This window comes from Haliaeetus leucocephalus, unplaced genomic scaffold, assembly GCF_000737465.1.
Source record: "Haliaeetus leucocephalus isolate CR32 unplaced genomic scaffold, Haliaeetus_leucocephalus-4.0 Scaffold656, whole genome shotgun sequence".
NCBI classification, from domain to species: domain Eukaryota; kingdom Metazoa; phylum Chordata; class Aves; order Accipitriformes; family Accipitridae; genus Haliaeetus; species Haliaeetus leucocephalus.
The window spans coordinates 1,018,155-1,033,213 of record NW_010973092.1 but is presented as its reverse complement, the minus strand read 5'-3'; the positions used below and the strand labels follow the sequence as shown (position 1 = coordinate 1,033,213).

At 49.2% G+C, this 15,059-nt stretch overlaps 1 protein-coding gene across 1 annotated transcript in view; it reads left to right on the top strand.

Annotated features, from left to right (window-relative positions):
- Nucleotides 1-11,940, top strand: part of KCTD16 (potassium channel tetramerization domain containing 16) — a 78,776-nt gene extending 66,836 nt beyond the window's left edge. The window contains exon 2 of the mRNA XM_010578787.1: nt 11,489-11,940. Within this exon, the coding sequence (XP_010577089.1) occupies nt 11,489-11,940 (452 nt within the window). The remainder of the gene's footprint in view (nt 1-11,488) is intronic.
- The last annotated feature ends 3,119 nt before the right edge of the window (nt 11,941-15,059 follow it).

Here is a 15,059-nt window from a genome sequence, read left to right as displayed (position 1 = left end):
TTCTCTTCCACGAATCATAGACCTCCCCAGACACAGAGACCATGGGCGCACAATTCTGGTTTCTACACTGGGTTGGCAAGTTCAGAAGGTTTAAATGGAAAAAAACCTTTAAAATAGAAAATTTAAATTAGTAGAATGGACTAGGAAAGAACCAGGTATCTGTGGAGAGCAGCTCAAGTCCTGGCCACGGCAGCACCCAGGTGTCCGCAGCTGCTCCCAGAAGGGTAAAAAATTGTGTTAGCTTACTAACTGTGCCTGGCAGCAGCCGTTGTCTCTGCTGATTCCCTTCCTCCCCCTTCGCTGCTGTCTTTGAACATATGGGAGAGTTCAAACCAATAACATTACTGTCAAGTCCTTCCCTGGTTTTGTTTGCTTGCTGAAATTTTACTGAAGATACTTGATCCTAAATGCAAATAAATCTACCGCATGTCCATCCTGCTGCCAACACTGATCCCAGAGCCAATTACTTGCATGGCATTTGTCATTGTTCCTAAGCTTTACCTTCGTAATTTTATTTAGACAGGGACATTTTCTGCTGATAAATCTAGCTTGATTACCAAGTCAGAATGTATTTATTAAAACACCAATTAGACCGTGGTCTCTCATCAATCACAACACCTTTAATTCATGCATGGATGCAAAAACTGTTTGAGGCTTTGCGCGTGCATGAACGAGTGATCTAAATCAAATTGTCACTTTACCGACATTACCTTATCTTCAGACCTAGAGGCAATCAATTTTTTATTTACCATATGAGTAATGTGTGATATTTTTAAAAACTTCCACGCTTCATTTTTTTGGTGTTGAAAGGAGAATCCTTGCTTCACAAAGTTGGAAACAAAGGTGAGCGTGGAGGTGAGGGCACCGGCCCCTCAAGCGCTCAGGTGATGGGACCCCCGAGGGATGGAGGTGACGGGGAGCTGGCCAGGGGGTGGCCCCGGAGGCTGCCTGGCTCAGGGCAGGGGCTACCCTGTTCCCACCTGCTGATGGTCCTGCCTACCTGGGCAGTGTTGCTAATTACTGCGCATAATGGGGATCGGTTGCTGCAAGTAGCCCCAGCAGAAGAGATAAAGTGTGGAAGAGACAGCAAAAACCAGAACAGTTGAGTGGTTAAAGTCACGGGGACGAGGAAGAAGAAAAGGAATGTGAAATAGAAATAAAAAAACCAAAACCAACAACAAAACCCTAAAGCCGAAGAAGCAGTAAGGAGAATAAAAGGTGAAAGGACAACATAAATGGACAAGATTGGATTGAGAACAGTAGGATGGGAAAATGGCTCAAATTAGGATGATCACAGACTGAGAGGTTGGTACAGCCCACACACATAGAGGTAATGAATGTCTGGATGCTGAAAATACCTCTGCCTGCCTCAGAAAGCATCTGGTGCGTAACCTCCATGCCCTGCCTGAAGACATTGCCCATCCCCAGCCGTGTCTCCCAAAAGACGCTGCTGGGGCTGGTGCGATGCCCGTCCCCGGGAGCAGCCTCTCTGTGGAGGCGGCTGATGGAGCTGCACGGTCTGAGCGGGCAAACCACCCAGCAGCATGCCTCCCTCCTGCCGTGCTGCTGGTGAGGTGCCTTTTTCTGAGCAAGAAAACTCAGTCAAGCCTTTTGATGAGTAATTCATCGCTGTCTCGATATCTGTAGCAACAAGCCTGCCATTCATTTTTTTATAAGACAGGTTCAACCATCCCTCTTCTGCTGGGAAAAACAAGGCAGATAACCCCCCAAAACCCCCAAACCAAAAAAACCCCCCAAACCTCAAGAAGAAGGGTTGTGAAAACTGTAGAAGCTGAATAAAAGGAATATTATCCTGAGAACGATGAACTGTTCTGCCTGTAAGGTCAGGGCTACATGAGAAAGCAGTCTCCATCCCATTGCATGTTCTCACACACCACCATGTACTTTCATTCCAAATTCAGTAGGAAAAAAAAAAAATCAAATTTTTTAAATTTCTTGTAGAATAGTAATTTGCAACATTAATTCTGAAATATCACAACATTGCATTTTTGTAACTGAAGCATTATAACAGAAAATTACTATATGTAGTGTGATATTAAAATTAATATTATAATATAGATGTCAAAATGAAAGGAGGTGTTGAAGTGATCTAGCTAAGCACTTTCCCAGTGCAAATGTCATCAAAATCACCATGCTCAATTTCAAGACAACAGCATTTATCCGTGAAAAAATGCCTAAGAAATGTTCAACCCTTTCTCCTGGGGTCTGTCAGAGGTTTCACACATTCGATTATGCTCCCTCTGTATTTCCAGGTGGGCTTGGAGAGCAAGGGGTGACAATTTCTTTCCAGTGCAGCAGCTGGATAATTTGTTAGCGGGATTAAATCTGGGGGTGATCACCTGGGACAGGTGGAGGCTGAGACTGGTGCCGGTCCCAGAAGTGGGTGCAGCTACATGGTAAAACAGCACTTGGTTGGAAGTTACTTATAGATAGCATTTAAATTTGAATACTATTAAATTTTCTGTTAGCCTTTTTCTGCGTGAACTAATGCAAAAACCTAATTCTTGAAGTTCGTAGAAGTCGGGGAGGGGGAGATGTCCCAGCCTGCTGCAACAGTGGGGTTTGGGGCAGTTTTAGATGCCTCAGAGTGCTTCTGCGAACCCCCACAATCGGAGCATCGCCGCTGGCTTGGGGGGTTTGCAGAGGGACAGGGAGGAGGGGGAAGCGCTGCCCTGCAAAACCCAGGTCTGTCTCCATTGGGCTTTTTGTCCCAGGCTTAGCACTACCAAATTCAAACACCGTCGTGTCTGAGATGGACTTAATGATGGCTAGGGTTAGGGTCTATATGCCATTTCTCACAATAAAAACTCTTCATTGATTTTGGTTTGAAGGTCTCTGTGCTAATTTTATTTTATATCATAACTTCTCTCTCCTTCCTAGTTTTCTGCACACCAGCCATCCCTCTTGTGGGGATTTCCCGTTCCCCGCTTGCAGCGTGTTTGTCGTGAAAGAGGGAGAGGAGAAGAGAAAAACTCGATGGCTGGTGGTTTGTGTGTCAATTATACATCAGACGCTTTGCTGCTTCTTCAGAAGCTTCTAATAATAATAATTATAATTAGGGCACTGGGAGAGAAATGTGCTGAGATCAGGGAGAAAAGCAGGAAAGCCAGGCCAGAATTAATTAGCCCCTTTTATCTAAGAATCTCAAAGCATTTAGACATTAATTAATGAATTCTGTGGTTAAATCAGTGCGATGTTCGATTTGCTGCTGGAATGGTGGCCAGTCTTGGGACTTAGCACCCATCCTTGCTCAGCCGTGGGTCCTGCGTGGGTTGATACTGCTGCAGATGCTTCCCTCTCACTGCAAAACACAGAGAAATATTTCTTTTTTTCCTGTCTGCTCTGTCTGTCACCCTTACAGCTCCCAAAACCGGGTGAGGAGACCTGTGCCCTGCATGGGAATGCAACCAGGCAGGTTTGCACGGCTGGGAACTCTGCAAATCCCCACAAGCCCACCAGAAGTGTGTCCCCCGCGCACCAAAAGCTGATGGCTTCCCATGGTGAATAAAGGTTCTCCGCTGACCCAGACCCAAACTCAATGAAATCTCCCACCTGTGGCACTTAGATTATCCCTGGGACTCCATCAGAAATGTTTATTGCATGACAAAATGGGGCCCGAAAGAATAAATTGACCCCGGCAGCAGTTTTACTCCAATAAAAAGGCTTCTGATATGCAGTGCAAGGGAGTAGCCCAGCTTGTAGGGTTTACGTCTCTCCTGGCCTTCTAGGGATGTACGTTTTTGCTTTTGAGACGGGATTTAGTAAGAGAGCTAACTGTTCTCTAATTCAGAGGTACTTCTGCGTCAGACACCGTACCCGTCTGCGCGTTCCGCGGCAGTGCGCAGCCGAGGCGGCAGTGCCGTTCAGCAAGTCGGAGCAGTCCTGGTGCGGAGCAGGAGGGAGCGCGGGTTCGTCTCCGAGGGCTACGCATCCTCTCTGGTACTTGTGAGCCCGCTTCCACCCGTGGCGGAGGGGTGTCCTGCGGACACGGCCCAGCCTGGCCCGGGTGCTCTGAGCCCCGGCGCAGGCGGCAGCAGCCCTGTGAGGGTGTTGGCGTGGGGACTCTAGGCTGAAAGCTGCTAACTTCTCCCCAAGAATCACATTCCAAGAAGTGAATAGTTGGCGAGATGTCCTTTAGAAGTGATCTGGAAAATGCTGGGAAAACGCTTGAAGAGCGCCCATGCTGTCCTGGAGCAGGGGCGAACGGCTTGCCTTAGCTCTTCTTTGTAGCGGCTGTGATAGTTCTTATTTTTTAATCGATTTCAGTTCAGTTTGCAGCCATTGCTTTTAGTTAGCAGTAATCTGCAATTTTTCAGTAGTGCTTTATTGATTTCCTTTTATGTGTGGTCACTCCACAACACATACAGCTCTCAAAGACTGTGCTCTAGAGGAGTTGAGGTAGCCCCAAGCCTAAACCGGTGGCCGATCCTGCTCCCACACAGGCTGAGTTCACCAGGAGGGTTTGCAGTTTGAACACTGCTTTTGCCAGCAGTCACCTTGACCCCACACAGTTCTCGCTGTTGGAAACTCATTGTATCCAGCAAAATAATGTGTAATGTGTACGCACAGAAGGTGTGAAGTGCACTGCTCCGCCCATTTCATTACAGTGAAATACAGAATCATTTTCTGATGCAACCTGAGATCTGTCAGCAGCTTCTAATTATGCCCAGATACGGAGGGGTTCACATGGAGGTGACACATGGCACAGCCTTGAATCAGTAGCCCTTTGCCTCCCATACCCCCTTCCATGCTCCAAAACATCTTTTAAAAGTGACCTTTTTTTAAAATAGCCAAACAATGTATTTATTTTCCTTTGGTAGGGGGTGGCTGAAATGTTTTGATTTAACATTCCTAGGAAAAAAATAAAAATCAGGCTGAGGCAAACAGCAGTGATTTTTTTTTCTCTAAATCCTGAGCTCTTTTGCATCCCTCTTTGCCAAGTGACCTGGCCATGCAGCTACAACCTGCCTCACTTGCTAATGCACATCAGCCCCTTCTTACCTTTGACCAGCTCAGGACCGAGCGTGCCATGCTGGTGGTAGCGCAGCTCTGAAACCCGCTACCCATCTCCCCGATTCCCAAAGGGCTTTTTCCTTCCTAATGGTAGTGTTGAGGATTTTATTTCTAACGGGCTGCGCTGCAAACGTACATGCAATTATCTGCAATTCCCAAGTCTGGTCCACGTGTCTCTGTCAGACCGACCGATCATTTTCCCTCGCTTTGATGTCAACTAATTGATGTGATACAGAGAGTAATTTAGTTACTTAAAATGATAAAATTAGGCCTTGTATGATGTGTCCAGAATCTCCAACTTCCTTTCCTTGTTAGAATTTTGTTGTTGTATTTCCTTACCCCATAGTCTCTGAAACTCTGTGGGCAGAATGAGTGTATCCTTCAATAAGTTCACTCAGCTGTGAATTTGTGTGACTGATAGCTGGCTTTCGACTTAGGCTTCTAAATGTGTTTTGGCAAGTCTGCTTCTGGAACACCCTGGCATCCTCTGGCTCCCGAGGAGATGACAGAAGCCATTCTACTGAGCCGATGTCTGGAGTTGTTTGTCAAAGCGCGTGGGGAGCAGAGGCTTCCGCAGCCCATGCCTGACTGAGTTAAAATTAGGCAAAGGGAGTTTGCAAAGCAGTAAATTAGACAGCTATGCCTGCACTTTTCGTTGTGCACCTGCAACAAAGTGGAGCTCAGCTTGCTTGACTTGAGATCAGATAATTTTACAGTACTGTTTTAACTAACAGAGCCAACTTCCTAGCATGGTAATTACTTTGATCCTGGTTGGCACAGATGTATTTTTCATGTATTATTGCTTAATACTGGAACCTTTCTTTTTTTTCTTTCTCTGGTATCTGAAGATAGCCTAATGAAAATTATTTTTTTCCCCCTACTTCATTACAAGCTAAAGGGCAATTCAATTTTCTCCATAGCTTTCCCTCTCTCTAGATTTTCTTAACATTCTGCTCTGGCTAGCCTGATATGTTGTTCTTGTAATGATTATTATTAAGGTCTTTTCGGCATAAAACGTAAGCTTATTTTGTAGCTAAAAGTAAAAGTACACGTCTGGCGATGCCCGCTGCCCACACACCCACTGGGGTTCTGGCTCCGTGATGCTGGGCTGAGGCCAGCAAGGGCAGGGGCGTTCGGAAGGCTGGCAGCCAGACTGGCCGGATGGTTTCTGAGAGTGTGTTTAACTGTGCATACAGACTTGCCCACCACTTCAAGGTGTCAAAAATGTATTTAGCAAAAAGAAATCTGTTCACCTTTGCCCCTTCTTTTTCTGCAGAGTGGAGCAGTTGTTCAGGTTGCAAAAAGGAGCTCGCTGGTTTTAGCTGTCCCTGCTGCTGCGGCAGCTGCTCAGCCAGGCTCTCGCCTTTCCCAGGGGTGTTTGGAGATCTCTGCCTGCATCCGCTGCAGAGATGCTCTGCGTACCCAGAGCATCCGCTGCTGGTCACCATCTCCCCTGCCAAACCCTGCTCCCAGTGAGCCAGCCCAGCCCAGCTCACTGAACACTGGTGCTGGCAGGAGGTCTCTGCCCGGGGAACCTCTCCAAACCCCGCGGCTGTTTCCAGCACCCAGATCTTGCCTGCTTTTTGCTGTTCTGCCTCATGAATAGATGAATTTCTGCCTCCTGGCTCACCCGTGGTATGCCCATCGTTGGTGAATATTCATTAAGTGAAATTAGCATCTATTAGGTCTTAATTAACTTATAAAAGGCTTGTTTTGTGGTAATGAAGTATATACTCGAGATGTGCCTGAAGGCAGCTGGTGCATCCCCCTGCTCAAGCAGGGTCCGGCCCCTCCAGGAGGGGCACGGCGGGCTGGACCCCTTCTTCTCCCCCATAGCTATGAAGTTACAACAGTGAGGAGTTGTCTGCAACCTAAGCGTGTGCTGAAGATCAGCTCAGGTTTGCAAGGTTTCATTAGGTGATCATAGCAATGTCCTGTGCCACTGCAGTGGTCTGTTATTTGGTGTCTGATGTTCAGTGTCTGGGCTGTTTGGGGACTTGAGGTGTGTGTTGGGGTTTTGTTCCTTGGCTGGGTGAGTGCAGCCCTTTGATTTGGGTTTCACGGGCTGTCCTGCTGCTGTGGGGTGTGGATGGTCTTTAGCTGAATGTCCCTATGAATTTCCTTAGAAACTGTTAGGGGGGCACCAAAACCTGCAACGCTCAGGGCCAGTGGTAGGATGTAGGAGGAGGTTGCACGGTGTGCGAATGGGACCTGACCTGAGCAGTAACCTTTTCCCTCTCAACTCATTTTTCACCGTTTTTCAGACTTTGTTCGGTTCAGCGTGGGGTGGGGAAGCAGCAAATGCAGTGGGAGCGCATCATCCTGGCGTAGGAGCAGGCGAGCATCCCCGGCACTGAGCTCAGCCCTGCTGTCCTCTGGGCCCTGATGGGGAGGGAGCCCGGTGTCCGGAGGAGGGAAAACACGTCATGAAAGGGCTGGTGGCAGCAGTGGTGCTTGTCAAATGTATTTCCTCCGTTAGGATCCACTGTCATCCTTAAATGCACACAAGCAGCCTGGGGAAGATGACTGACTTCGCAGGTGAGAAGAGAAAAAGTAATTACAGGCGAGTGCAGGCAAACGCTGAAAAGGAGAGCAGGAGCTGCCCTCCCGCCGGCCGGGATTGCCGTGAAGGAGGCGCTCCCCTCTCAGCATCTCGGTATTTCCACAGGGCCAGCGAGAAACACCCTCACCGCTTCCCTTCCACCTGATTAATTTTTGCCTTTCAAGCACTGATGGTTGCTTGCTGGATTAAATCGTTCTGTGTTTAGGAAGGGCAGAGGCTCCGGAGCAGTCCCTCCCAGGGAGCAGTCAGTAGCTGCAACGCAGGAAAACCCTCACCGAGCTGTAATGTCAACTGCAGTAAGGAGCTGCAAATCAATACAGCTCACAGATGTGTTTTTCAGGAGCACATGATCAGGATTTTACAAAGGCTCAATACGTAATGCCTTTGTCAAAGCTGAGCAAATTATAAAAAATTTCAATTAGCCGTTATTGACTTTTTTCAGACAAGATACAGAACGGGTCTTGAAGCGAGTCTATAAATTAAATTTAGCCACACAGCTCACAGACTGAAAGACTCCTTCATCATTGACAAGGAAGAGGAAGGAAGAGATGAGGAGGGGCTTGCTGACTTTTGTTTTTCCACCTGTTTCTGTAAATTATATGCATTGTGTTCATGGTTGCAAAAAAGATGGAGAAAAGGGAGCGCAGGGCCGCGACTATCAGTGGCTCAGTTCTTAACAATTTGCTGCCATGAGCTTGCAAACCCCGTTCGTCCAGTGTCTGCTCCCACAGCTTGGGGGTTTGAAATTGGCAGCAACATTTTCCGTTTGTTTCTTCCCACCCTGCCCCAAATTTTTTTGATGGGGACCTGTTTCCGGAGCAAACAGTGGCAGCAAACAGTCACCTTGGACCTTGGCGTTAAGAAGAGATTCCCCATCGGCCTCACCCCCCCTCTGTTGCCCTCCCCGCAGCCATGCAGGAGCTGCCGGCGCGACCGCGATCCCAGCACCACGCGTTGCCTCTCACTGCTGCAAAAACCACTGGGCCAATGCTGCAGCTCTGACCCAGCTGTTCCCCCTCCCCATTCCCTTCTCCTGCCCTTGCACCGCTGTAAGAAATGCCACAAGCGCCGGGGTACAATCCTGGCAACGGGGCCCCCGGTTCCGTTTTATGGGTGAGACCAGGGGCTGTATTGCTGGGCCCAAGCTGCAAAGCTAAATTATGCTTTTCTTGATCTGGATGATGTTACCAATCTGCGTGAGTTGGAAATGGTAATTACATTTTAGTGGGAAGATGGATGCTTCCAAATGACATTTAAATCCATGATTATTGCAGTGGTTTGGTCAGGGAACAGTTGTTATCAATGCCAGCTCTTCCTCTTTGTCACGGATTACTGCGTTTGGGCAGGTCTCCAGCTGAAAAAGAAAAAAAATCAAGCCATGCGCTACATGAATCAGGAAATAAATTAAGTACTCTTCAGGGGTTCCCATCACTGATGGGTTATGCAAATGAAGGTCCATGTTTCCCAGAAGCCTCTGTTTTGTGCATGGCCAAGGCCTCGTGCATGGGGAGGCTACCTCCAAAGTGCCGTGAGTTGTCCGCAGGGGTCAGGGTCTGGGTGGGCAGGGGGGACGCTGGGGGAGTTGCTGCCCACCGGGATGGAGGTTGGCGGCTCTGGCTGCACTGTCTTAAAGCCAAAGCTGGCTGTGCTATCAAGCCTGAAAGAAGAAAAGATGTCTGGAGAAATTAGGGGTGCTATAGCTGTCAATAATGGAAGACAGTTTCCCAAATGCTATTCCCTGGAGGCTGGGGAAGCCAACCACCTTCTGATACCCAGTTCTGAATTGTATAACGGGCTGCATATATCCTTTTTGTTGCGGGAGAGACGTTTATTGACATAAGTAGCCAATGGTTACCTGAATGCTGTTGGATTTCTTACTTTAAAAAAGAACAAATAGTCATATTTAATCGAATGAAAGTATAAAGACCATGATGATCACAGGCTAGAATAATAACAAACATTTTTCTGAGCAGTGAGAGCACTATTGTCTGAACGTTTTGTTTAGACATGAGGAGCATCTTGTTTTATTTTGTTGTGTTTCATGCCGCTGGGAAAACGTGTGATTTCCAGGGCCACGTGTCTGCGTGTCCCGTGGCGGTGTCACGCAGGGATGCTGCCTCCGTGGGCTCGCTGCTGCTGCGAGGGCTGCCCGTGCTGGTGTGCCTCCCGCAGCCCCCCGGCTGGGGGCTAGACTGAAACCCCTAACACTGAATTTCTTTGTGACTGCCAGGATTTTACCTGTAAGATCCGGAAAGAGATCAGCATGAGCTGCCTGTACCCAGGATCTGTCTATTTTGCTTTTTGTACGCATTCCTCTGCCGTCCGCTTCTCCCGTTTAATTTGCCGCAGCACCTCACGCTGCAGAGTGCCAGCAGTGATCCCACGCGGTCCTGCTCCCTCGGATGGGACCGCACCGGGGGGCTGCGCCTGTCGTGCCAGGAGGAGACGGAGGGAGCGGGTCTGGTATAGCCCGGCTGCCGACGAGCCCACTGCTGGGTGGCTCCGAGCCTGGCACCGGCGCGTTTCTCCCTGCGGGGTGTTTGCTGTGAGCCAGCTTGCTGTGGGGTTGGAATTTCATCTCCGCTGTACGGGAGAGCCGTCGGCCCGTGCCACGTTGCTTACACCGGTCTGTTCTGGGGCAGAGCCCGTGGCAGGGCATTTGCCTGCGCTGGTTCATTATGTGTGGTTGCTAATGAAGGGTAGGACTCTGCCGTTGTGTGTAATTGTGTGAAGAAGATCATTGGAGAATCCCTGGGTCTTTGGTTTTAACCTGAGCATGGCAAACAGGGAAAAAATTAGATAGTTTGGATTTAGCAGCGTATTTGATGCTGTCCTTTTAAAGGCAGAAGAATGATGAGGCTAGGAGCGTTCAATGGGATTTAAGCAGCCTGGCATTCCCAGGTGAGACCTGTCGGTCCCGGCAGCCGCTGCAGATAGAGCCTGACTTCTTTCACCCACCAGCACAGACAGACCCTTCCTATGTGAACAAGTTTTATTCCCTCCTGTCTGGACTTGCCTTTATTAAGCGCAAACCCAGGGAAGAAGATCAGTGCCAACACAAGCTGTTGGACCTGTTGTGTTTTGCAGAGACGGTAGCTGGGATGGGAAGGGGCAGCAAGTTTTGCCATGTCCTGCCTCCTGGGCGCTGCCTTCCTCTGGCAGCCAAAAATTCATCATTTGTTTGTCTGTTTTGGACTAGTAATCTCGGCCTTTGCCTGGTAACCTCTATCCACACCTATGAGTTTATTGGCTTCAAAGGAACCCCACATACAAGTGAAACTTGGAGGAATGGACTGGGAATGACAAAATCTGAAGTCCGCATTCTGTTTTTTCTCTGTCTTTCCTCAGGCAAAATTTCTGTGGACTTCTTCAGGATTTTCTCTTAAGGGAGAAAAAGCCCTGTGCGATCTGCTCAGGGTTTGGCCTTGGGTTGGTGGGTGGAGGTAGCAGCAAATCATTTACAAGCCTGAAAAGCAATTAGGGTTCCTGAAGCGATGGTGGCTCACTCTGGTTAAACACCTGACTGGGTTCTCGCGTGACTCTTTCTCGCTGAGGATCTCAGAAAACTTCCAGACATGCATTGGGTGTCTCAGGAGACCTGCAGGGGACCTGAGCATCACGTGCAAGTGGAGCAGATGAAGGAGCTCCGGTGTTAATGGAAATCACCTCCCACTTGAGACCGGGTGGAGGTTTTGCTGCCGGTTCACGGTGATGTTCAGGAAAGATGCCCGAGAGGTTTTCTGCTGCGCTGGGTGGCTGCATCCCTCCCCGCTCCCGTGGGTCTCGGCAGGCAGCAGCGAGCCCGGTGGTGGGCGAGCAGCCTGTTTCTGGGTGCGGGCGAGGGGTTCGGAGCTGTCGGTAACCCCGGCGCGCTCTCTGTTCCTCTTGCAGGTGAGCCTTCCCGGTGGTCCTCGTCCCACTGCGACTGCTGCTGCAAGAACGGCAAAGGCGACAAGGAGGGAGAGAGCGGCACGTCGTGCAACGAGCTGTCGACGTCGAGCTGCGACAGTCAGTCGGAGGCCAGCTCTCCCCAGGAGACCGTCATCTGCGGCCCCGTCACCCGCCAGCCCAACATACAGACTCTGGACCGGCCGGCCAAGAAGGGGCCGGTGCAGCTGCTGCAGCAGTCCGAGATCCGGAGGAAGAGCGACCTGCTCCGGACTCTCACCTCCGGCTCCCGAGAGTCCAACTCCAGCAAGAAAAAAGCGGTGAAGGAGAAGCTCTCCATTGAGGAGGAGCTAGAAAAATGTATCCAGGATTTCCTCAAAATCAAAATCCCAGACAGGTTTCCGGAAAGGAAACATCCCTGGCAATCCGAACTGCTGCGGAAGTACCACCTATAGGCTCAGGGTGGGGAAAGCACACGACCTTATTACCATTAGAGCAAGATCCTAAGCGATACGAAAATAATTCCCAATAATAATTATTTGTTAGGTCACAAAAAAAAAAAAATCCATCTCTGTAGTACTGCCTAATTTGCCTATTTCACCTTAACATTTATAGTCATAGGGTAACGATATTTTTCCAGTGGTGGAAGCACAATGACAAACGCTTTTATTTGTAAACTCTGAGTCTTACACAAGCTGAATACCTTAAGGGCACAACCATACCGACAACAAGAGACGCTCATGTGCGGATGCTGCTGACGCCGGTGGGAACATGGCACGTGAGCAGGCAGTGTCCGGGGGTGTCTGTGGACTGCATGCCTTCTGCGTTCTCCTTGTAGTGCGTTTGTTTGGAGGGATGTACACAGCTCAAAGAAACAAGCTATGCCATGACAGTTTACCTTAAGCATGTGTATATATATATGTGCATATATATATATGTGTGTATATATATCTCTGTGTATATATATATGTATATATATATCAATATATATTGCTTAAAGATTTTCTGGCTCTCCCCTTATAACTGCACTTTCTCAGAAAAGAGCATTTTTTAGCAGTCTGTGGATGTTCCGTTTCTTCTTCAGGTCTTTGAGGGTTGAACGGTAGAAAACCCATCTCGCTGTCTCTCGCCCCTGCTCCCTTTCTCTTTTTTTCCCCTGCTTTGAGACACTGTAAATGCATTTCAGTGGAGACCGGGGAACAGTGCGTGGGTCTTTGTTGCTGTCAGCAAAATATTCCATTTGTTTTTGGCGATCTTGTTCCCTCTGTGTCCTCCCCACACCTCTTGTCGTGTTTCTCAAGGCTCTCTGGTGCCAGTGGGTTAAACATGTGATGATCCCAGTTGGAAAGCTGTAGGAATTCTTCCGGGGTCGAGTGCGGTGGCAGGCGGAGTGGCCGTGCTGGTGAGGATGGCTGGTTTCTGCAGGCTTGCCAGGCGCGCGTGCCAGGAGTGTTTGGCCCCAGCCAGCAGGGAGAGCGGGCGCTGGGTCCTGTCCGGCACAGAAGCGAACGCAAGAAATTATCCACCCAACAAGCCACGTTTAGTGCTTTGACTGGCGGGGGATCGCTTGCTAGAGGACAGGAGCAGCACCGTTCCGGCCGTGTGCGTTTCAAGAGAAAACGCAAACCCCAGAAGGAGGTACGCGTATTCCCTCCCACAGACGCCTGTCTCGGTGTCGGTCCCGTCCGCAGCCGGTGGCGGGACGATAGCCAGCAAACCGCGCTGCGTGTCCTGTGTCACCCACCACGTGCCGACTGGGGAGCCGTGGGAAAGGCTGGTCCTGCACTGATCGGAGCGGGGGTCCCACAGCCCACAGCCCCCCGGGGCACGAGAACTCGAGGAAGGGGAACAGGTCAGTCTTGTGGGGTGCAACAGGCTGTTGTTGCCGAGTAATGCATGAGCACAGCAGCAAGGGATGGAGAGCACCCAGGAACCGAGCGTTAGCAAGCGGTCAAAGGTGTAGGGCCAGCAAAACCTGGAGCAGGTAGGCATCAGGGGGGGCTCGGCTCAGGGGTGAGCTTGGGCTGCTGGCCCGGGTGAGCCACGGAGAGTGACGGAAAAATGAATTGCTCCAACCAGCCTATTTTGGCCATAGCTGGGAACATACCAGCTAGAGTATTTGAGATAAATTATTCGTTTTCTAAAGGTACAGGAAGGAGGAGATTTTATATATATATAAAAAGATATGGGAAGTGATAGTGCTGGTAACACAAAGCACTTTGATTCTGACTTATTTAGCGTCCTGCAGGTTCCAGGGCTTCCCCCCTCTTAAATCTCAGAGACTGCTATGGGAGATGATGTCAAGTATGCACAGATTGTTTCTGTTGATCTTCATGCGGTTTCAGCAAGGTGATATCTTCGTGCTTGCAGGGCCCCATTGCACCTACACACCTGGCTGTGACATTTTTGTTTTGCCAGAAGAACCGTAAGGTCTGCACGAGCACATGGGCAGAGGTTCATACCCATCACTCAGCTGCAGATGTTATGCAGGTGTTTATTGGTGAGGATGCAAATCTTACCAGCAAAAAAGGAAGCAATACGTGTCCAGAGTGATCCATAAGCATGAGCTGGCTGTAGGGAGGGGGGGAAAACCCTCCCAGCAATACCTCTCCCAGTCTTCGGAGAACAGGGCTTGGATGTGGCAGCTTGGCATCATTTCAGCTGAGGTTTTACACGTGAGAAGGGTGCTATTTCTTACAGTGGACATGCAGTGATGGTAACACAGAGTGAGGATTGTGAAATAGAGGGTCTGACCTGGGAAATGCTGGGCTCAGTGAGAAAACTCAGCACTTCTTGGGGTCAGGCTCTAGAACCAATTCAGGTTTTAAGACATTCACTCACATTCGAGTTCAGGCATGGTAGTTGTGCAGCCCTCCACTTACCTGCTCAAAAGGCACATTTTCACATGGAAATCGATGTTTTGCACAAGATCCACAGATTTGGCTCCTCTTAGTTATTTGTTGGTTAGTTTAGAGTGTTTTTCTTTTCCTACTCAACATATCCTGCATTTTGCCCCCCAGCTCCAGCACCAAGCAAACAAAACTGGGGAACAGATCGGGCTCTCCCTCGGGATTTCCAGCTGAGTCTGCAGTTCGGGATGGATCACCCCTCTTCCTCGGCAGCAGACTGCAGCTAAAACCTTGTCCTTCCCACCACTCCAGATCATTCCCTGTCTCTTTTTAATATCACAACTATTTGGGCTATAAAATCTATAAAATACATGTGATGGAGTAGAAGAACAGGTGCTGGGTGTGTGTGTGTGGTGGGTGGGGGGGTGTGTGTGTTCCCAGACTGACGTTCAGGGTGCACAGGATTGCACGATGATTAATAACTGTAGAAAAATTAGACCAAATGAAATGCGCCCGAATGGGCTTGATTTATGTGGCCTTCATGTCTTCAGTTTTAGATGAAATGGTTATTACTCTCCAGTGCTACAGAAATAAAGGTCTTAAACTTCACTAATCACAGGCAGGCCAAACCTGCTAGGAAACACGATTTAGGATGGAGCGGGAGGAGAGCAGGTGTCCAGGCGTGTGGGTGCACACTCGTGTGTGTGTGTGTGTGTGTTCGTATG